Source organism: Pomacea canaliculata, linkage group LG2 (assembly GCF_003073045.1).
Source record: "Pomacea canaliculata isolate SZHN2017 linkage group LG2, ASM307304v1, whole genome shotgun sequence".
In the NCBI taxonomy this organism is placed as follows: domain Eukaryota; kingdom Metazoa; phylum Mollusca; class Gastropoda; order Architaenioglossa; family Ampullariidae; genus Pomacea; species Pomacea canaliculata.
This window is the reverse complement of record NC_037591.1, coordinates 36,084,329-36,108,918: the sequence shown is the minus strand read 5'-3', so window position 1 is coordinate 36,108,918 and position 24,590 is coordinate 36,084,329. Positions and strand designations below refer to the sequence as shown.

The 24,590-nt window shown below is 42.8% G+C and overlaps 1 protein-coding gene across 1 annotated transcript in view; it reads left to right on the top strand.

Moving 5' to 3' along the window:
- The window catches only part of LOC112555896 (agrin-like), a 135,809-nt gene that overhangs the window by 82,092 nt on the left and 29,127 nt on the right, over positions 1-24,590 (top strand). The window contains exon 4 of the mRNA XM_025224470.1: positions 9,606-9,842. Coding sequence (XP_025080255.1) covers positions 9,606-9,842 — 237 coding nt within the window. The remainder of the gene's footprint in view (positions 1-9,605; positions 9,843-24,590) is intronic.

The window sequence follows — 24,590 nt, the reverse complement described above, 5'->3', positions numbered from 1 at the left end:
GACCGTGCTCAATCAATGGTTAGTCAAGTTGGTCTCGTTCCATTAAGGTTCGGCACGGCGCAAGACAGGCTTTTTCGATCCTTAGGGGTTTTGCTTGGAAAAGGCCTGGGGTGGAGAATGGTAGTGGCAACACCTCTTGAGGGAAACAAATGAATGCTATAACTGCACGCAGAAGAAGAATTTTGAGCCTGTCTACTCGTGTTACAGTTCAATGTAGTGTTAGTGTCCGTGGAACTGAAAGTAATTTTAACGTGGAACTTAATACTTTAGATGGTGTCTGCCCACGGCAAGACTTTGTCCTCTTTTTTTTGCCCCTCGACTGGTATTGTGAGAATGACTTTTGTCGGGTCGGACACGTCTTTCCTCTCTGTGGCAGCCCGTTCATTATTTCGTATCCACCCGTCTTGCACAGCGCCCCCACTCTACAGTTCCACTCAGGCAATATCATTTCGATAGCAGTGAATGCTTTTTCAACTCAGACTACATACTCACAGCTCTTCTTTCCTAAGCTATTTCTGAAGCCATCATTTCTGGTCTTTATCATGTCTTGCTTGTTTGCGGGGCTCTCAATCCCTTTCTGGTGTATATCATGCATCTGGACATATTTCAAACGCCTTGTTCTGTTGCCCCGAGAGCTTAATTTATTAAATTACTTTATTTTCGACTGAAGGTTGCGGTGCTGGTAGGTAATGTTTTCTTGATGGCTTTCACATCTTATCTGAGGCCTGAATTGTCTTTCATCTCCTGCTGTTCTCTTTCAGTCGCGAATATCATTTTCCCCTGTCTGGCCTTTCAAATGTCCATCTTCACATTTGGTTCTGTGACATATCCGTAATGTCTTCTGCTTCAAAGGCTTCGATGGTCTTACTCATTACTTAGGTTTTAATGCCATCTCCCCCTTTTAAACCAGGCCTTTCAGTGTTCCTTCTGTCATCTTCCTTGCTTTAAGACTGAAATGTGAGCATAATGTTCACTTTGATGATGCTGTCTGTGTTAAATTACAAGTAGAAGAACTTGTCATTGTGCTGTATCCATGTCATTGTGTCTGTGATTGTACAAAACGCCGTTCTCTGTCGTAGTCTGGAGTTTTTAAAGATTTGCAGAAACATATTGGTACGATTTCCTTGGCTTTCTCAAATTATTGTTGAAATTTCGTGGAACATCATTTTCTCTCAAATTTGAGGGAACATTAATTCGTCAGAGCACAAAGAAAACTTACAAGAAATTTTTAGAGAAACAGAAAGCTCTATATAACAATGAGCAGGTTTGGAACTAGCTGCATCTAGTTTTAATACAGACCTGTGCAACGGTCACCAACCTTTATTTTCCAAGGCCTTTCTCTGCTTTTGTTCGTCGCACGATACACCTTCATAACCCTGGGTGTGCTGTTCACGGCTATATCCATCCATCAATCGTATAACTTTAAATAAACTAGATTAATGTCGGCAGTAAACTCTCTTAGGAAAATATCAACAAGTCTGAGATGAACGCAGGCCGTCCAGGGAAGAGGGGGATATGCTGTGGGACTTTTGTGTGCGGGGCTGCTGCAAGTCAGTATTGAGGGAGCAAAATATGAAAATAGCATTAGGCTCCCGACACTGCTCTGTTTGCAGAGTGGATTATCCTTGTGCTGAGGTGGCATAACTCTGTAACATCGTGGTTGTCGCCCCGGGGGCTTAGGAGCAAAGCGTCTTTTGGCAGGAAATTGTCGCGAGCCAATGTGCATTAAACAGGCAACGCCTTAGAAACTGGAGCTCGCGCAATTGGTCGCATGTATGAACTTGAATGCACGAGCGAACAAACGCGAGTGCGCGAACGCGTCTGAGATATTCTGCAGGAAGAAATCGAGTTGTGCGCCACAAACGCAAAGAAAAATGCTGTTTAGTTTCTGGAATGCCGCCCAAGATTGATTTAGGAAAGAAAAAAGTTCGAGTGGCTTGTATGGAAATGAAGCAGATGATGAAATGTAGATTACACAATGAAGTTCTCAGATAAACATGGGTTCCTGTGTATTTTTATGCCTTTTTGGATGCTAGTTCATGACCGTAAGACTGAGGACAGTGGCAGCCATGATGTATTGATTGTCGACCGGCCGCGAGATCTGTCAGTAAATATTTGATTTGATAAAATTTTAAAACCTTCAAGCTGCAGAATTATATCAGTATTGTAATAAAATGTTGACTTCCTGATGGAGAGTTCGTTAAGCAAAGCATTATTGATGGGGCGATGTGAGTGTCCCTGTGTCTCTGTTATGTGTTTGTCAGAGAGAGAGAGACAAGGATGGTTAATACATGCGCGTTTGTTCATGCGTTTGCTTATGTGAAAATGGCAAAGAAAGAAAATGAAATTTACAGTGCATCACTATTAATGCGAATCGTACTAGATTCAGACATGCACTTTCCCGTTATTTTAGTTTTTGCAGACATTCCAATAAACGGTCTGCAGCAGAGGACAAAGGTGCTAATTGAATTCCGCCCTGCTGGCTCTGACCTGGAGCCTCGCGCATCGGAAAGAAATCGGACACTTCCTTGGAACTGAAGAGTCCTAGGAAGTAAAGTGATCTCTGGCTTTTAACAGAGATGTTCTGCCCTCGCCAATACCTCTCTCCTTCTCTCAGCTCCACGGCGCACTCGCTCTTCTCTCCCTGACTGACTGTGGAAGCTCCACTTGCCAGGGGAATGTTGGAGAGCTTGGCTACACTTTCTGGTCCAAGTCCTTGCCTTCATGTCATTTGTGTCAGATTGCACCCAGTCTGGCCTGTCCCTACTGCCGTGCACTGATTCGTAATGATCGCTTCTGGTCCTGCAGCGGACACGATAATAGGGACCCTGTCAGCTATCACTTCACAGGAAATGGTGAAACTACAGTGGTCAGTCGACGGGCAATTCTCATTCCCGTTCGCTGTCAGCACGATGAGGGGTAGCCGTACGAGCGGTTGTTGTAGTTAACTGCTGTCGTCTCCACAACCCTGATGACGGGGATGTTGAGTGCATCATGGGTGGTGTCGATGTTAGTTTGAATTGATTAGGAGGATGAGGGCAGAAGAGATGTCTTTTGTATTCTGGAAGAAAAGACAAAATTTTTTTTGCACATATTGCAAGAAGACCACAAAAGCTCATTTGTTTTGGGGAGTAATGGGGAAAAGACTACAAAAGGGTGTTTAGTTTTAGATAACATACGAGTTGATTTATTCCAGATGGCAGTGAATGGCAGTTTTGTAATGAAGCAGGACTAGAACCACACAGCACAACAATAATAATCAGGAATGCTATTACATATTCATACCCGCGACACCAGATAGACCTTCATATAATCATGATTCATACTCACATATGATCTACATCCATCCGCACACAATAGAGTCCAGAAGCTGTATGACTGAAACAATAAAGGACATCGTTAGTCTGTTGGTCCTGCCTCAAGGACCAGAGAAACGGCGGCGCGACGGAAGTTGGTGAAACTCACTCGATAGGACATGCCTACTACCATCGGGTAGAATAGTAGACACTTTTGAAAATGTCTCCCTGCTACACGGTCACTCTAGGCCATCCCAATAACTTTGATCAGGTGTGTACAGCACGATTCAAGTTGTTCTCGTCTTTCACTGGTAAATCGTTGTGAAAAGCAGATGAACGCGAAGGACAGCACACTCTGTATATGAGATTTATAAAATAGTGGAAGAAGTCTCAGGGAGACTGAGAAAGACCTCAGCTTCCGGAGAAGGAAGAGGCGCTGTTGAGCCTTCTGCACAATAGCTTAAGTGTTGATATCCCAGCGAAATCTCCTGTCCAAGATGGTGCCCAGGTACTTAAATGTTAAAAAGAAAAAAAAAACGACAAAGGGGCATTTGGTTTTGCAGAAAAGACGACCAAATGATAGTTTGAGAATTTTGTGGAAAGTAAGCAAAGGAGCAGTCGTCGCATTCTGGGCAAGAAGTGGTTGCAATAGCAGCTGATTTACTTTTAAAATAAGTGTAATGGGGAGGGCTGTTGTGTAGTTTTGGGGGGAATTTTCTGCGTTTGTTGTTTTGCATCATCTATTCTGTAAAAGTATATACTACAGCTGTTGATGAATTTGTAAAACTAGATGTGAACAATTATTTTTTTCAATAATCGTAACTCTTCTATACAGCATTTGAAGAATAACTGATGTACAAAAACAACGTGGCCCGCATTTTTCAACTCGGACGAGTTTGCTCGTCAGCTCAGTCCTTTAATCATCAGGTTGTTTTTTTTTTCCTCGCCGATACATGGTTCTTACTGTCAGTCATTGCTGGCTCTAGTCACTTCCTTGCTTACTGAGCACTCGGCAGGACGCAGTGGTTAAGCAGGACCAAATTCCTTTCTTTCACCTTGAAGTAATAAACATTTCAAAAAAAAAATGCAAATGCATACGCAAAACGTTGGAGAGCGAAAGCTGATGTCAAAACGTTTTTAGAATAAAAACTTTGATTGAATGGGTTAGAGTGACCTTCCTCCTCACGAGACATTTGAAGTGCACAAAATTCCATCTTGCACGAGACGTAAAACTACACCTGCTGCTCCATCCGCACCTGATCCAGTGAGTGAGAGCGCCTGATGCCTCCCCCCTCCCCCCTAGTGTCTCCTCATGCAACCGGGAAGAAATATGAAACATTATCTGCTCAGAAATTCAGTGGCAATCAAACCCTAGCAGGTCCTGCTATAAGATATAGAGAGAGAGGTTTGAAATACGATAAAGTTGTAACAATAACCTTTATGCTAATTGGTCGATTGCTTTTATTTTGTGATAAATAAAAGGTTTTTATCGCTCATATTGACATGGAAACAAAGGAGCCATTAAACTATTGTCGTCTGGCATGTTGTGCAAACGTGTTGTGTGGTAGTAGACTTTTTAACCAGCTCTTATTATATCATCTTTAATCATTCAGCGTTGGTATACATTTTTATCACTTGATCTTAAAAACCAACCTGAACGGTTTGGGGTTGTTGTTTTTTTTTTTGTTTTTTGTTTTTTTTTTCAAATATCAGTAGATATCGGCGGTATAAAACTAACCTGTAAATTTCATCCTCCAAAACCCATCCGTTAATTATCCGCTACGATTAGCACCAGCGATCAACGAGGGCTGATAACAGTGTATTACGTCACGTTGGTACGCCATTCACAACATTGCCTGCAGTCAACGCCACACAGTGTACTACGTCACGTTGGTACATCATTCACAACATTGCCGGCAGTCAACACCACACAGTGTACTACGTCACGTGGGTACACCATTCACAACATTGCCTGCAGTCAACACCAATCAGAGAGAATGAAGCCACAGTTCGGATTATTCGGACGCTGACAGTCTACGTTTCTCGTGGTTCCGAAAAAACGGTTACTTTAGCACGAGAAATGCAGACTTTTAACGGCCGAATAACCCGAACTGTCGCTCTGATTGGTGTTGACGGCTGGCAGTGGTGTGAATGGTATACCAACGTGACGTAGTACACATTTAGCGGCGCTCGTTGATCGCGGGTGAGAATTGCGTACTTTGTAGCGGATAATTAACGGATGGGTTTTGGAGGATGAATTTTACAGGTTAAGTTTATATCGCCTATATCTAGCGACATCTGCAAAAAACGCAAATCATTCAGGTTGGTCTTTAAAAGCTGTCCTACAACTACATGGCTAATAAGTATATTCAATTATTGAAGGGTTACAGAAAACAGAAATTAGCAAAATCAATAACAAGAATGCCAATTTCAAGGCTTGAGTGGGCATGTATTTCTTTGTTTGTGCGCTTGCTTGCGTGTGTGAAAAAGACAGATAGAGTGAGAAGGATATAGAGGAACAAAGTGCAGTCAACTTCACAGTCCAGACACGCTTTGTTGGTTTTAGAAACACAATAACACGGACTGTATGATGTATATATGAGAAGGCGAGGGTTGAGGTATAGAACACGGGGTTAAATGCATTCTTACTAGCAGATAACTAACGTTTAAATTTGTGGACGAAGACCTAGCAACTTGTTCTTCAATCACTTTTGAAGTCAAATGAGTCGTGGAACATTCTAGATTTCTTCTGTAAAACTTTCTGTTATGTGATACTGCAACAACTTATTACATGTACGCTGAAAGAGGTTCTACAGAAGAGAAAAAAAAATATTTGAATGAATGTTTACATGAGTGACAGAAAGTATGCACTTGTACAATGGACTGGTCGATACACCTCAAAATACTTTTGTCTGGGTGTTAAAAATCCCATAATTTTAACTAATGGTCTGAAAATCGCATGCAACGGTAAACATTGCTGCGTTTATTTTTATTTTTATTGCTGTTTATTTGTTTTGCTCCTAATGGCGGCTTTTATTTACCCACTGAAGTCGTAGTAATCACTGTTATTTGTCTCACGACTTTCCAACAGTGTGCTCCCTTGGGGTAAATTTATCCCGAAATGTCCGCCCGATGGGTTTTGTCCGACTCGCCATTGATTTTCTTAGTGGCTAGTTTACTTTTAACTTGCATGTGGCACTACATTCGCTCCCTCGCCTTGCTTACTATTCTCAGGGACTAGACATCCTGGTCCCGACCTTTTTAATAACACCGAAAGAGCGTGCGAGGACGAGTCTGTGAGTGACCGAACCTAGGGTGTGCCCCATCGACTGTTTCTTGATGGCTGGCTTGGGTCCATTGATCGTCATGGTAAGGTGACGAATTTTGTGAACTTTGTTTATATACAAATTTGTAGAAATTTCAAAACAAAGTGGCTTCAACAGATACCGCCAGTCGTCAGACATTCATGCAAAATAAGTAACTAAAGGCTCGCGCGATGTTTTGTTAGCGGTACTGTTTGCCAATTACAGTTCTGCTGTTTCTTATTTACATTTTATTGTTAGATGTATGCTTTCAGAACCGTGTACCCAGAAAAACTACATAATTGATTCTTGATTCAGTATGACGCAGTAAGAGTTGCGGGCCTTGTTCTTCCTCTAATATCTTGTAATTTTCCGTTTGATTTGATGTTGCCGTTTTTAAGAAAATTGAGAAGTAAAATCGATCCTTATTTTTGTGGGTTTTTCTGTTCACTCCTCTTCCTTCTCCACACACCCTTCTGCCCACACCCCTCTCCACTTTTTTTTTGCCTTTTCGAAATCGTTGCTGTACTGGCGTTGTATAATCGATTGTGTAGCGCGGTATCTGTAAGCTGTAAGCGCTGGTGGTGGTGGTGATGTCGCTGTTTTATAGTGTCCTATATCCGGAAATCTGTTCAATTATGCATCACTTGCTTCTGTGTGCATGCCAGTTCAGTATGCAGCAGCACAGGGTCTCCATCGCTTGGTCTAGGCTGGTAATATTCATATTGCGAATACTAATGGAGCAGAGCATTGTTTGACATAAACAGTACACACCAGTAATGAGAGACTACGGATGAAAAAAAAAATAAAAGGTAAAGAAAAAAAGACTTCATGAAACATTCATGATGGTAAAGTCTACCTGATGAAGGATTAATGAAAAGATAATTCTTCATAATTTACGTACCAAATGCAGATAATGTACAACGGGCAGGCTGGTGGTCGAGCACAGACACAAAAACAGCCCGAGACATTGGCAAACACTGGGTGCAGGACCCTGACTGACCAGCTGTCCCTTGGCTGTCGTAGTCTAGCATTATGTTATTTGCTGGCCAAGTCTTCTTGCGCCTGTCGCAGTCTGCGCATGGTCCAACATTATGCCAATAAAATATTTAGACAAAAGCTACATCCGGTAATATGGCTTAGAACTCAGTTGTTTATTGCGATGTAGATGTGCCTTATAGTAGCAATGAAGGTTGTGCTTTGGGCCTCGAGGGTTCCTTGTAGAAAATTGTACATTGAGTTTCATGCCTTGAAGGAACATTGTTTTGCTCATTTGATGGTGCCTTGTAGAAATGTTGAATATTATGGATATATAATTGGAAAATGTTTCGTATTTGGGCTTGGTTACGCGTCCGCACTTTCATACAAATGAAGGAGGTAGGCACACACACACACAAACACGCCATCCCATCTATTTTTAAGAATAAATTCAGTTGATTTTGCAAACTTTTGATCATTATATCGTAATTTGTTTTTAAATATATATCTGCATCTGAGGTCGTGTACGACAGCGCAGCGTGGTGACAGTGCTAGGTGAGTTCAGGCCGAGAGGCGGCCACGAGGTGGCGTTCCGTACTCTCCGTGCATGCCAGCGCGTGCGTGTGCGCGTGCGCGCGTGCTGCCAGTGTCGTCTGCGGACGAACGAACGGAGCCGCTCAGTGGAGTATTGATTGATTCTCTCCTATCCTGTGTTCGCCGCTCCGTACGGCCGTGTGCCTGCCAGGAAGCTTTCATCCACTCGGCCGCGCCTGGCTTGCCGCGCCTGGCGGGGCCTCCACCGTCGTTGCCACTGCTGTCCCACCAGCACCGATTGAGGGGAGTTCACTCTCTGTCCCCTCCATTGCTCCCTCTCGCTCCCTTCCCTCGCCCCCTCTCCCTCTTCCACTCGCACTCCTGGCATCTGGATCTCACCCGACAGCCACATCGACGACCTGAGCTGATATCGGCAACCCGCGACAAGCCGCCAGAAGGAAGCCGTTGTCTTCGCCTGGGATGTACAGCGCTGGAACCAGTGGAGGTGGTGGTAGTGGTGGTGGTGCTGGTGGTGGTGATGGTGGCGGCAGATGTACGAGTAGCGTTGTCGTATGCCACGGCCGCTGTATCTGTATTTAGTGCTCAGAGTCTAATGAACAGGCCTGGGAATGCAGCTGTGAGACAAAGTGGGAAGTTTTTGTTTGTCCTCTGATCGTTCTAACCATTCACATCGCAGTGCATAAGGAGCATCCGGCAAGCAATAGGCTTCCCTCATTCAAACGTGGGTTTTTTTCGAAATTTGTGAGAGGTCACTTTCGTCATCTTTCCATTACCCATCCCCTTTATTTTAACATACTTAAGGCTAACTTCTCGAAATATTCTACTCGGTGTCGAATGTAACTTAACAGTGGCTTTTCGGAAGACAAGAGAAAAGAGCGGCAGCGCCTACCTCGGTTCCGCAGTTTGGCAACTTTTGTTGTTAACATCTCCGGACCACTTGGTAAGTGCAGCTCTGACCTTTGCTCCATACCTCTGGTTCCTCACTTTTTCAAAATCGAGGCGGTCATTTCATTCTATGATTGTGGCTGCGAGAAAACTCTTTTTCAGCCCTATTGCAAGGGATTGCCTTTAACGAGAGCGATGCTCGTGTCAAGCATGTCCTACGAGGAGACTGTATATCGTGAAAACTCTCTTCATTTCTCTCATAATCCGCCCAACTCTTACACATTCCGGCTTCATTACGCAAGGAAGCACTCCATGTTCGGTCGTCCTGACCCGGCTACGTGTGTAAACGGACTCCCAACGACGTTGAAACCGATTCCGCAGCACAAAACAAGACTCAAAAATACATCGATTTCGATGGAGACGTTGAAGCTTGGCTCGTACGTCCGACAAACTTTAAAGCACAAGTGCAGAACTGTGTTGCCGGGAAGGTCTCTCATGGCTTTTTACTGCGGGCACAAGGGGCTGCTGGCTGCCCTCGTGCTGCTGCATGCCCTGTGCCCGTCGTTAGCGTGCTATAAATATCCTGTAGGTAAGCGAGACCCTTGCGAGGGCAAGGTGTGCAACTATGGCGCCAAGTGCCAGCCCAGCGTGGATGGCAAGACAGCCAGGTGTCAGTGTCCCTCCGAGTGCTACCGCTACGGCGACAACCTGGGCAGCAAGCCCGTGTGCGGCAGTGACGGCATGGACTACAACAACATCTGTGAGCTGCACAAGGCGGCCTGCAACAAGCTGCAGGACATTCGAGTCAAGTACTACGGAAAATGCGGTATGTATAAACAAAACTATCAATAATGTATGTATGTGTGTGTTTTGAAAAATTGTAGACCTGACACTTTAACAGTTTGTGGTAACAGGTACTCACGTGAAGCGCGCATGCACCTAAGCGTATAAAATAGTTTTCATCATTTTCCCTAAGTTCTGTTTTGATATTGCTGCACATGTCGGTGTATATGTGTGTATATATATGTTGTTTTACGTAACGCACAGGCTAAATATAGTCATTAATTGGGTTTTGACTATAACGGTCACCTGATATAATGAAACTTATTCCATTACAAATAATAAAAATAATAATAAAGATGTTTGCAAGTTCATGGCGAAGACATAAAAGGATACAGGCACTCATGCGCACAACCCAATACACGCACACTATGAAAGCTTCTTTATACAAAACATTAATTTGAAATATAATTAAAGTCTTTCATTGCGTGGCTTTATCAGAATAACACCCCTTTATTGAGTTACTTTTAAATTGCCATGGACATCGTGAGTGTTAGCGTCCCACCCACGGTTGTCATTTCTGACGAATGAATGTCTAAGTTCGATCTCTGCTGATAATCTCTTTGCCCAATAATCAGTCGTTGAAGTTGCTCAAGCCTGATGGCATACACAAAGACACATCACGGCTAACAACGCAGGTCATGTTAGCTGACTAACCGCCATGGTCGAGACTTTCCAAATGAAAGTTCGGGATCAAGACCGTCGGGTTGTCTGTTGGCTAAACGTTTATGGTAATCCTGGGCTTGATCCCTGTCTGCCCCACTTTCAACTGTCATGCGACACTGTGGGATCATTTCCTTTTGCAATTATGACTATTTTCTTCGGATACCGGCTGCTTAGCAACATATATCCATCTATGACAGTCTGGTGGCAGCAGGCCAGTCCTCTCCTTCTGGTTGTCTTCTGCTTCTGAACTGTTTTCTTTACCTTCTTTGTCTATGCCTGTACTGACAGAAGCAATTTGTTATTGTCCTTTTCTCTCCCTCTTTTCAATACTCTCTCTTTCCCTCCGCTCCTTTCTCCCTTTCTTTATTTTCTTTCTAAAGAAAAAAATATGCCTTTTGTAGAAACGTTGATTTTGTGTTTTCATTCTTTTTGGGGAGAATATGCTTGGTAGAAGCTTTGTACTTTGGGCGCCTTTACCATTGTATAGAACCACCCTACATCCTTGCCACGAGCTACTAACTTATGTGACTAAACACGTCGACAGTCGTTGCTGGCTTATCATCCGACCCTCAGGTCGTACTCAGGCCAGACAGGTCGACTTGACCGCATAATGGCGATTTTCCGACGTTTGATCGCATCTTTGAGAACTGCATACAATCTCCCTTTTGCTTATCTGGCTCACAGCTTCTTCAGAACCTCCTTCAGAATGAAGACCGTCTGTTTGGTTTGCGGATCGCAGGCCCAGAATGATAAAGCGATTGGATGTTCATTGCTTCAGCTGCTGGACGATAGGCGTCGTCAGAGAAAGGCGTGCTAGTTGAGTGCTCCCGCGGCCACCTCATACTGTCAGTGTTAATAGATAATTTTCCCTGGACTGCCTACAGCTGGTGCTGTCCAGAGGTAGCTTCCTGCCAGATGGGCTTTGCCGCCTGTCAGCAGCGGCCACTCATTCAGGGGCAGGACTTTATCCTGCTTGAAAAAAAGACTTGTTCACATCACAGCTGATTTCGCGGATAATGTCCCATTCATTTACATCCACACAGTTGCTGCTTATCTAACAATTTTGATGACTCTGTTATTTATTTATTTATTCATTATTATTTTTAAATGATTCAGAATCACTTATCTGAATTTCTTTATTTAATATAGGTCCATGTTCTTTTATTTTTAACGAAAATTCATATTCTTTTTTTTTTATAAGTGCTTATTTTTCCTTTTGCTTTTTATTTTATTATTGTTTCGTTTTTCTCATTTCAGCTTCGATGTTTTGTCATTGCATTAATACTTAAAGAACACCCTTGGCGATCGTAACTCATCACCTGAGGGTGAACTCATAAGATGAATTGGACTGTAAGGTTGCCTTGTGCAAAACACGTGAGCTTCTTTTGGAACCTTTCACTCTGCCCTCCCCTCCCACACACACATCATGACAATGTTGTACAAGTTTTGCCCACGACCAGACAAACAGAGGAAAAACTTCTCAACGGACGGACACATAGAAGGTTGCTGAACACTGGAGCATCACAAACAGTGATGAATGATGGCACTCTGGGCTGGACCAGGACATTCATTTTCTTCAAAGATTCTGGCCAGCCGAATATTAACACAAAAAAAGTCAGTAACAAGTCCTTCTGAAAATTGCCAACCCCTTCAGACAAACACCGCCGCTTTCTTACCTTATCTATCGCTCATCGCTTTACAAGGAACTGAAGCAGCTCCAAAGATCGAGCTTATTCCGGGGCCTTTTTTCCAGACGGGTCGTGCCGCCATTGTTCGAGCACTCGATCAAACATCCTGGATGACTGCATATGAGAATGAAAATTCTTTTTGACGCCCCGCGGCATAAACGGAACAAAACGCATTTCAATCTCACGCCCAACCAGTTCGTGCATGACACTTCGATCTAGAAATAATGAATACTTCTTGATATTTCAGAAAAAAACTAAAACCTCCCCAAAAAATGTTGGAGAGTTCTTCCACTCAAAAATTTGTTACTAAAAGGGCATGGTCTTTTTTTTCTCTCTCTCTCTCTCTGAACGTGACACCTATTTGCAGGGTTCGCTCGATACTCGGGTTTCTTCCCCCCAGCCCCTTTTTCTGAGCACGTAATCACCGCTAGGTTGCAGCACTTCCTGTCAAACCAGCTACGACACTCCAACGGTTCTAGAAGTAAAATAAGATCAAAATGGAGGGCGCGGGTTTGTAGGGTGTAGTGTAAGTGCTTGATGATAATCCTCTTACCTAAGCTAAAAGCAAAAAAACAAATCTTGTGCATGATACACTCCAGATGAAAAACACCAGAAACAAATGGAAGCTTGCAACAAGTCAATATTATTGCTGCTGGCAGGAAAGTGAATAAGCGCCCTGCTCCCCTGACAAAAGCTGCATCGAGGTTGTGGTTATGAAGATCTATATTTAGGACATGTGACGCAAACGGAGAGGTCTTGTGAACGTTGCCGTTGCCCACATGACGTGGGCATGGCCACAGCTAACTACGAGACCAATTGCCCGAGGGAATAGACGTGAAATGTTTGTTCCCTCGGCAACACTGCTTCTCGTAAATGTGTTTGTGTCTGGCTGCTAGTGACTGAAATTATGCTCCTTATGTGGCCTTTAGTCGTTGTCACGGATGACAAGTGTTGGGGCGTGTCCATCTACGAGACGCAGCCACGTTTAAGAAGAGTTCTTTAAGTGTCCGAGGTTAAAGGTCAAAGCTGAGAACTGCGCCAAGATGTTTACTAAAGAAAACTATATAGAAGAATACCACTTTGAGGAAAGAACATCAGTCTCTTGTCTCTAATCAGCAGTGATAAAGGCAAGTTTAAAGGCAAACTTTATCCGTGATGTTATTCTTTTTTTTTTTCTCAAGATGGCTGACCCGTATTCAAGACGACCATTTTGGGTGACAAATAAAATTCTAGACATTATCGACTACCGTTATCTCGGAGACACCACTGTTCGATTTGCAAAAATGCGCATTTACAAAGATGTTTTTCTGGATATAATTCGATTTCGGAATTTACAATGCATTTATTCCCATTCAGAGACATGCTGTGGATTCAGATCCGAGAACTCGAGATGTCGACGATGTTGAATCATCAGTTCTGCCAGGGAAGCGTCTCGCGCTGTCAGAGTTCTCGTAGTTTGCAAGTTTAGTGCTGTGACACTTGACATCTTTGCTCGTAAAGCGTAGAAACCGGAATCACGTGATCACATTTCAGCCATTAAGGACCAGCACATGCTTCTGCTGCTCAAGTAGCGAGCCATCCGAGTTCATTCCTTGTCCTCTGACAGGAAAATCTTTGCTGCGGTCCTTTGCCGCCTTAGAGGGCGGATCACTGTACCTTGTAGCATCTCGCGCCATGAAAATTGACAAGGGAAGATAAAACAGGCGACTTCCTGCTCCCATTTTCTTTTCGTCTTCTTGTTCTTTAAAGGTTCTGTAAATATCGAACTGTTTCCTGCTTCATTCATTTTTTTACCTCTCCCTCTCTCTCTTCTGTGGGTGTTGCTGCTGCGCTCTGCACTTTCTTCTATATTTGTACCACCCATCCTCTGTATTACCTCTTCAGAGATCAGTGTTTAATAACGAAAATATATCTATATATAAATGCATAAAGCTATAGGGACATAAAATGCGCTTCTCTGAAAGCTTACTCTTGTCAACAGGGGAGATAATTCCGTTTACTGAAGATGACCTCCTTTGATTAATTGCATCCGTTCTAGCAGACTCTTCAGGCTCCTTCTCCTGCCTGTGCCAGACACGCCGCAGTTCCATTTCCAGAAAAGTGAAAGAAAACTGATTGGAAGAGACGGGAAGTGACAGGGAAATGTGTCGGAGCAGTACCATCAAGCCAGTGACGAGAGGGGCCATTCCAAAGAGGAAGCTGTAAAATTTCTTCTTAGTCCCCTTTGGCTCTTTACCAAGTCTGCCTGGTTCTCGCTGACTACATTAGGTCTCGATATGTCTGTCTGCTGTAGTGACTCTCAGGTGGGAAGGTCCAGATTGCAGGGTAGGCCTGAGGGCATCCCATTCCCGATAGATGTTCCGTCTGTGTGTCAGGGTTCTGAGGAATCTTAAGTCTGGCTGAGGCTGATGAAGGTGATTCGTATTGCTGTTTTAGTGTCCAGGGTAGCATCTGTCGATTAAAGCAGTTTTAGTCTGGTTTCGCCGACTGCACAACACGACCACAGATGGTTTCCTATTTCGAATTGGTGTTTGGGGTTAATTGTGGGCTGTACTGAATTGGTGTGAAAATTCCAATTATGTCGTCTGTTAGTGGAGATAAATCCAGTTTGGCTAAAATACTTCTCACCTACAACCTTTGAGTCATGCATTTTCCAGTGTTGTTTTTTTTTCTGTCTGCTGTGCATGAGTATTATGATGATTACTGCTGCTATTATTGTTCTTATTTTTTTAATTGAAATTATAAATCTGCTAAAATGACATTGTATAAAAGTTTGGCAAGCTTGTCAGAGTCCCTTAATGTCAGACCATACCAAGATGTGACTTCTCTTTATCGGGTTCTGGACACTTTCTGCCGAGTCCATGCCTATCAGACTTCGTCACACTAATGATGACCCAGTCTTTTGTCCTCTGTCATACAAATCGTCTAGGTGTCCAGTATTTTTAACATCAAGCTGCCCTTTTTTTAAATAACCACACACTCATCTTCTCGACCTCTCACACCCATTTTTTTTTTTTCACTCGCTCACCTATCCACCCACTCACTTAACTCACTCCCTAGTTAAACAAAGAAAATAAATAACTATGAAAATGTCATCCGGCGTCAGTCTCTTTTTACCAACAAAAGAAATGGATCAACAAAGCACGTGCGAGCACTTGATGGGGTATTGTATTGATAAAACAGACAAGTGGGCAGCTACACACCGCGCTTAATAGAGCGCTTGAGTCACAAAGCCTCTCTTACTAGTTTATAGAGAAGTCAATAGCTGCCGGCTCCTCCAGTATTTACTTTGTCGACAGCCATTTTCTACAGCATGGAATAAATATTACCTTGTTTGTAAAGAGATACGCTAAGTAAATGCCTGCATTATTTATACATTTATAAATTTGAACTTGTAAACGCTGTCTACAAAGTGCAAGCGTATTGTCTATCAGATCCTGTAATGTTAGGTGTATATTTGTGCTCGAGAAAAACGAATGTGTTATGAAAGTAGTGCACGGGCATGAGTCACTTCAATGCTTCTGCTAGACCGCACCGCCATCTTTTTTGTCTCTCTGCGCCATGGGACACCAAAAATAATGTTTAGAGACCAGAGCATTCCAGAATGTGGCTCTTGTTCTGTGGAATCCTCGAGTCCCCATGCTGAAGGAGGCAGGTTTTGCAGGAGTCATTTGCTTCCGGCTGAAGACAGCTATCAGCTAAACCGTTGTCCATTGACCCCACAAGGCCCACCCTCTTTTTCTGTTCCGACAGTCACATTCCCTCTCCTGTTGTATTGATGGTGTTGGGGTTGTTTATGGAGAGTCTCTCTACAGGCAGTGAACATCCCCGTGGTGGATACCTTTGCGTTACATCATCAAGCACACTTTCGCTTCACTTTACTTGTCTGTTTGTGGCTGAAGTAAACGTTTTGTATGTTTTTATAGTAAGTCTGCTGAAGAGAGGACAATAATGCTGCTGTTCTTATTCTTCTTCCTCAACTGTTCATTCTTTGTTTTTAAATTGTTCTCCTGTCTTAAACCATGCTGCAAACAATTTGTGAACCTCTATCGTCCTCTGTGTGTGCATTTCTCATCCTCATCTTCGCTAGTCTGCAAGTATAGGTGCGTGCGTGCGTTAACATGTCAAGGTTCGACAATTTACCCCTAGTACAAGACTTCATAACCAGCCAGCTAGCCGCCTTCCTCAGTTTTATCACCCGACTCTCGATTTAGATACAGGTCAATTTAGCTGTGTCTGATTAGAATCACTAGACCATGCGTTCATCCGCACTCAGGATAAAGAGGCGAACAACTACAGCTGGCTCGTCAATAACAGGCCGGGTCAGCCCGGGTAGATGAGGCTGACTGGCAGCTACCACATTATTCGCTGGACCGGAGCTTCGAAAAAAAACACCACTGGTGACTTTGACAGGATGGACAGAAAGACGCCGGTGGGCACACGGAATGGACAATGGAAACTTCTGAAATACATTTGCGAGCAGGACTACGATTGAAGAGACAGACCTATTGTGTTAGTCAGGCAGCTTGCCAAACTGGCCATTACGTGCTTTTTCGCTCAGCGCTCGCAATTCAGAGACATGGATGTTTTTGCACCATATCTCCTCGCATAATTGATCCAGTTTATTCTCCTCTCCAAATTGTTTACCTCGCCAGGGGTTAGTATTGCTTTCTAAAGAAACTCTTTTGCGCAAAAGATGGCGCGGTGCCGTTCCATCACGGGAGTTACACTTTCTCACGCAGTCTTTTATCGACTCCATCGCCATCATCGCCAACTCTCTCACCCAAGCACGCGCACATGTTTTCGCTGTCGTATTGCAGTGGTCTTTTGCTTGCCACGAACAGAGGCATTGAAACTGAGCATGTTTCCGCTATTAGCCTGGTAATATGGAAAACATTTCAGCTCCAAACATTTTTTCCTGTTAAGAAAGAAAGTTTTTGTTGTGAGGGGATTGCTAAATTTGTTATAAATATCTGCATAGGACTTAACATATTCTGTATTAGCGATACAAATCAGAATTGCATCACTGGATTGGATGCTTTTGGGGGGAGATTTGAAACTGCCTGATAAGTCTTCGGTCTGTCCGTATATTATGTAAAGGAGGTTTCACGCGTGGACCCTAAGTGGACATTGCCGCTTAAAACCTGGGTAGACATTGGTCGTTTCGTAGTTAGGTATCGCAGATGAGAGGGAAGTCTTGTTTGGAAGAACAGTTAGAGCAGAAGACTTGCTTGTATATGCACCACACACACGCTGACATTTTTACTCAAATAAGAAACATTCCATTGTCAAGGCCCCTATAGGAGACCCATATTTGTAAAGATCCGTTTCTGACAGTCTTGCAAAGGTCCATGAGTAATCCTAGGCTCAAACCGTCGGCCATAATTTGACGATCTAATTGACCTCTCGGTATTTGTAATCCATCTTTACATAGGATGCCGGGCTGCTGGCGGTTCAGACTGGGTATTGAGCATCCCATGGTGTTTTTGCATTAATGACGGGTAAGGGAGATCTCAGCCCTGTGCCTAAAGGCTGATGGGTGATTGCTGGCACGTACTTCTAGCGGAAGATATTCTTCTGTGGAAGGATTACGTCCTAGGCCGGACTGCTTGGTTAAGCGAGTCTCTCTCCGGATGGACTGGTTGGCTCCATCCAGAAAAGTTCAACGTTTAGTGACCTCTCTAATGACTCAGTATAGTGGATACGCTATATCTATATATCGGCCACATCGTTGGATCGACCCTTCTACATTACACTTCAAAGACATATGCTTACTGCGCAAATGTGTAAAATAAATAACTTTCTAAACTGACATACAAAACATTTATTACTCCTGCCTATAAATCAATTTAATACGATGTAATCACAATTGTAAAAATAACGTATGCAATAAGCTTTTGTCTCTTTAATTGTTATGTTTTATCGACATTCGTCGTTTCTGATTGATTGATCAATTTTTGGTCGTGATTTCCTAGTTTATGACTCACACACACATCCCATCCCCCGGTCCCCAAAGTCTGACCAGACTGCCCTGGCTGCTAAACGCTGGCAGACAATTGAGATTGGAGACAGAGAGGCTGATGCCTGTAGGTTCCAGTTCCTGAAGTGCTGTTACATCGGATGTCTCTGAACTTTCCCCTGCTGAGTTAAAGCCTCTTGGGTAGACAGGAACAAAATAAAAACGCTTGACAGTCCCTGATCATCTCACGTGCGAGAGAGAGAGACAACTGATTCTCGTTAGTGGCTGAAAGATATTTTTGGCTTTGCCCGGGTCAGACAGACAATTTCTCTGCTGTCCCTGGCAGTGAACTTGAAATAGCGCCATGCATGCTGACGACACACGTGGTGCTGCTGTCTGCTTGTCCTTGATGTCGCTGCTGCTGCTGCTGCTGCTGCTGCATTATGCAGTTGAAGATGTTGCTGGTAACGATGGTAGTACAGTCTTTACTCATTACTGATCTCGAATACTCGGCGAGACACAGTACAAAGAACGAGTGCAATATTTTTCTTTATTATCAGATTAAGTTCTCATATAATAATAATAATTCCCAACATATGAATTATGCTTAATTTTCAAACATCTGCATTCGCCTGCCACTAGGAAAGCAGAAAAAAATTACTCTCCTGTACTGAAGAGCTCAGCTGGGCGCCATGTTGTATTTGTACCAGTGAATGCATCATCAGATCTAGAGGCACGTCTTCCAGTCGAATGAAGAAACATCGCTCAGTATGTCGTGTTCAAGAAGCGATTTTTTGCACAGAAAATTGAAGGGGTTATTTTGGAATACAGCTCTACAGATTCAAACTTTATATAGAATCTTCGACTGAAGTTAAAAAATAAAATTAAAAGGTTCACACCGAATGCACTTGACAGACTGGTAAGTAAATCTTTTCCAGATCAAAATTAATGGGCAATAATCACGGTCATTGCAGTTTGCCTTGTATTATTATTTATTCTTTGTTGCTTTGGGCGTATTTGAGTTAATTTTCCATGTGTATTATTGTTAATAAAGTATAAATATATTTCAAATGTGCTTTTGCTTAAGATAAACTACTCTTTTTATTTGATGGTTAATTTCCAGCATTACATTTTTTATAGGTACAACTGAATGCCTATAATGATTTCTTACCATAATAAAATAAAATTAAAATATAATAATAAAACACAAAAATTTAATAAAAATATAATATAATAATAAAAATACAATAATAAAACACAAAATTTTTATACTTATTTATCAATATAAAACGTATATTTTTTCGTCATTTAGCTTCAGGCACATTTACTGTTTAGTTATTCGCACGTGTTCCCGTTTAAGTTCCTCGTACGTTTGTCACATCAATGATGCTCTCTCACTCTCGGTTGTTTTTTAGCACTGTGGTGGACAGGGCCGCCGAGAGCCAGCCCGGGCCCCGGGACAGACGATGTACTAATGCTTCTACTTTTGTCCCCCACTCTCGTCAGGCCTGGTGGTGGATGATTTGACTGATGATGTATTTGTGACTGCGTAACTGTAGACGACGCTGTTTTTAGAAATACCACTCTTTCGTCACTTCCTGTTTTCAGCTTGCGATTAAGATGAAAACAGTATAACATTTCTCGTGCTCTTCCTTATAAAATATCACTGGAATATATTGTGATACTTTTTGCTCTGTTTCCAGAGATTTTCGCTGAGTGCTCGTGTTGCCCTTTAAAAACCAGTTAACTAGGTTCTTACCATACGACTACCCGTCGTCATGGTTATGGATCTACACTACTCCAAAGCCACACAGAAGGGAACGTTTGTGGTTGCTGCTCCTGTTAATGGTGGTATGCAGCGGCTTAGAACCCAAACAACGTACCAATAACAAAGGGTTTTTTCCCTCCACGTCCATATGCATTTTCAGTAAAATCGATTTTGCTGCAACGACAACTGAAGCATTAGAATGAAAAAGAAAATAGTTTGGTCGTTGCTAAGCTGCAATGTTATTTGCCGTGAGAAATCCCGAGACTCTGATCGCGCAGCAAATATATTTGTTCTTGAAAGGCACCAAGAGCACAAAAAGCTGACAGTGCTCAAGCAGACAGCCGCCTGCTGTCAACGGACAAAATGCTGAGAGATATTCACGGGCAAATGATCAGAGATTTTCACGCAGAAAATATTTGTGAACGGAAAATTCCTTTGGTAGAGACAGGCCTAAAATAATTCGTTCTTAATTTTTGAATAACAAGATTTTAGAAAAAAAATAAACGCACAAGCCTGTCCGTCTGTCATACGCTCGCGCGCACACACACACACAGGAAGGTCTTCTCAAACCAATTTTTTTCACTCTGATCATTTTTGGGGCCAGCTTTTCTGAGTTTAGTCCATCTAAAGACGATGGACATCAGTCAAAAAATGGGCCAAGTTTAGTCTGTTTCACGCCGATGAATATTCTGGAGCTGGCCTTTTCAGTAATCTGTAGTTAATTGCCTTCTCCCCGCCGTCTGATAGAGCGGAAATGGTGCGCTGCTGCCCTGGCCATGCTGGCAATAGCATGAGGTTGACTGATATCACGACATCACTGGATTCTTTCCCTCCACTTTCAGCTGATGGCTTTAAAATACTCCTTCTTCACCTCTTCCTCCTCTATGTTCCTTTGTTTCTCACTCTCTTGCCCTAATGACAGCGGTCAATCAGAAAGACCTGCTGGACAGAACCAACACAGTGACTGATCATTCTGTGGACGAATCACACGCGTCAACATAACAGGTAGTTGTTATTGTGAGGCAAACTAAAGGTTTGTCATCCCTCGGGCTCCAGCTTCTCGATGTAGTCCAAGTCAGGACCGCTTGTTTGACTGGAGAGACAGACGCAGGACAGGAAACACGGAGTCTTGTCGCGTTCCCTTGCTGCGCCGCCCTGTGAAGATTTGGTTAGTGCCGTTGATGATACGAGCCGCCAACGAGGGCGGAGACGGCTAGGGGGTCGTCGCCGCCATGTCTGCTGCGAGAGGAGAGAGGGGACGGGAGAGAGAAAGAGTGACAGCGCGGTCAGAATGTAAAAATCTATAAAGAGCGTTCAAAGAGACTGAAAGGCGAACACTTGCAATCGGCAACCAGCTCTTTGGAAAACTGATAACAAGGTACTTAAAGTTTACTCCCTTCATTTGTCTCTTGTGCTAGTGCAGAAACCTTGTACGCCTCGTCCCTCTTTCTCCTTTTCTCTCGTCTTGACGACAGCGTTAAAACAAGAAGACCAGTGTGACCAGCTTTTGTTTGTGTTTACATGTATTTTACAAGCTATTTTGAGACTCGAATGATTGGCAATAGAAAACAGAAGTCGTGCGATAAACAACTGAAACGGATTAACAAATACATGAAGTTAATTGAACACGTGACACGCACAAAGAACAGTGTGTAATAGAGAATTAAGCCTTTGAACAAATAGTGCATAGTAAGTTGTCAATCGAGCGTGTGAAGAAAACCAAGTGTGATAAATGGTGGGCTTCCTGAGAAGCCCCTGCAGCTACCACTATGAAGACATTGGCTACCGACTTTGTTTCCTATCAGTTTCTAGTTTTTTTTAATAACCAAAAAAAAAAACACTTTAGAAGGTCACATGCAAACAGGACTTAAAAAGTAAGCAAACGACGCTAATGTCGATGAAAATCCCAGCTACGTGCTTCTCGGGAAGTGACTTAAACGGTAGACTGAAACTAATTAAATCTGCAAGAGAAATACATTTGTCTGATCAGCCTGGTTAACACAACACAGATGTTATTTGATGTAGCCATCTTAAGAATCGCCAAATCTTTGTAAACCAGATTTTTTTATCATTTCTGTATCCTGCTGTAGGAAGCGAGATAAGACTCCCAACCAGAGATAATCGACTTTGGAAACTAGTCATTGTTCTGACTTCGTAATTGTTCGTGACGAAAAGAGGGGGCGAGTCGGGGAAGAAATGCAAACCGTTGCCTATGCACCGTAGTAAGTCCCAGGAGCCTCTGTATTTGGAGAAGCTGCGATGCCCTCGAGTCGGAAGACGCAGAGGCGTAAAACCAATCAGCGTTAAAATAAAGGGAGACAGCTTCTGCGCTGCTTAGCTCCCTTGTGCACCGCACTCGCACGCAGGTTGCAGAACTCTTCTTTCAGTTTATCCGACCCGAAAACAAAATAAATCAACCACTCCAGCCTCAAATACTGCATTATATAGGGAAAGGATCAAGGATGGTGGATGTAATAGGGGTGGGGATAGAGAGAGGTGGAGGCTTTGAGCGTAAAAGCAAGCAGTCAGGTAATAAAGCCTTTTCCTTCATTTTACAAGCCAGAATCTTACCAAAAAATATAAAAGTACAGTCATGTGTATGTTTCTCTGAGTAAGCATGTGTGTGTGTGTGTAGGTTGTGCACATCCACGCTGTTTTTCCAGTCCAGCACAAACTTTGCAGGATTACTCGTTCCGTCTGCAGGAAGGTCATAGACAATGGTTGGTGTATTTATCTCCAGATGATCTTTATTTTACCCGTTGACAAAATTGACATGGATTTCAATTTTTTTTTAATCTGCTAGGCAGAGCAGTTGCTGAGAACAAGGTCATTTTAGAGGGTGGCTTAGAAAGCAGAGATGCGCGGCAAACGGCATAGCAGTGTTTATCTCCCCTTCACTCGAAAACTGTTATCGGCGTTTTCACTGCCCATTCATCTGGTTCTGTGAGCTGTGACAGCCTGTGAGATGACAAACATCACCCGGGCATCGCCGGATACCTAATAATATATATTAGGTTTTTGAATCCAAGATTATCTGTTCTATGTGATTATCCTTTGTCCAGTTCTCCCCATCAGTTCAGTATTCATCAGATTACATTATTTTATCGTATTTTAATTTACATGTTTATCATTTACCAAGTACTTCCTATTTATTCTGCTATTGTTCCACCACTTCCCCATGACTCCACGTCAGCGTATTAAAGCGTGTATCTCGCAATCACGGCCGTATGGTCTGAATGGCATCTCACCTCGAGAGAATGGATGCCAAGAAACCATACAGCCTGAATGTCTCTGTACTCGATCGTTCAGGCAGCCGCTGTGGATCTCAGCGACCCATTTACGCCTTTGTGACTGACTTGTTCCGGTGTGAAGAGCAAGAGACGCAAAAAGGTCAGCCAGGGTATATTTGCCATCAAAGTTTGAATAGCGGCTGTTCGACCTTTAGACTTGGCTAGCTTTGAAGAAGAAACAGCTTCGGCCCCGAGATAATTAGAATATGCTCAGCAGACTGCTGCAACGAATAGGTTATTTTCTGCTGTCGTAGTGTATTGCCGTTCTTGGTGTTGGTATTGTTACCATTATTGGTGGGGTTGCTGCTGCTGTTGGTGTGTTTGTCGGTGTTTTATCTAGCTACAGTTTTTCGCCAATTGTCTACAGTTCCTCCACTTTCCTTACACTCCTCAATCACGTTTTAATTTTTCTTTCTTCGCAGGAGGGGTTTAAACTTCAATGTAATTTTGTTTGTCGATGATCTCTGTGCTATTTTCTGAACCTGGAAGCACCAGTAGTGTGTGTCATCAAAAACGATTATCCCATTTGTATGGCTTAAATGCCTTCGTTTTCTTATTTTAGATATTTTTTTTATAAAAAAAAACTCACTTTCATGGGGCTGCATAGTTATACATCACAGTATTTCAAGCTTATAAGGGCGTGACATTTCCTTCTTGAAGAACGTGTTTCGTTGCAGTTTCTTTTTCATGGGACACTTGATGCGACTTGAGAAACGCAAGGCACTGCCATTATAGCTAATTGATTAAATCAAGCTTCGACATGACATTATTGCCTGCTGTATCTGCTGCAACGTTTCTTACATTTCTGTCTGCACAAGAGTTATAATCCCACCATAAGATGATTTAAAGTTGGGGGATTGGCATAGAGGAGAAATCTGCATTACTTTAACAATTTATTTTACAGATAACGTGTACATCTCTTTGTATATTTTACAGGATGGGTTGGGGTTTTTTCCCTTTTTGATGTTCCATTTTGTTCAGCTTTTGTTCACTTGTTGCATTTATGTGCGAAGTATCTGTACACTCATATTCGAAATAGAATCAATTGACTGTTTGGATGATTACTGATATGTATGCATTGTGTATTTTCTTTTGGAGTGTGTGGGTATGTGTTCGTGACATCAGTCAAGTGTAGCTTAAAAATGGGTATCATAAAAGTTTCACGTGCATGCTTACACCGTGTACAAAGATCAAAGAAAGTGAAGAAAAAATGTGGATAATGTATTCAAGTGTAGTCTACGATCATCAAATGCATATTGTCCATTTATTCACAAGTGTCCAGGTGTCCTACTTACCCGTGTGGACGGTATAATTGGAAAACTTAAAGATACATTATGATGAACAGCACTGTCAGCGAGCTGTT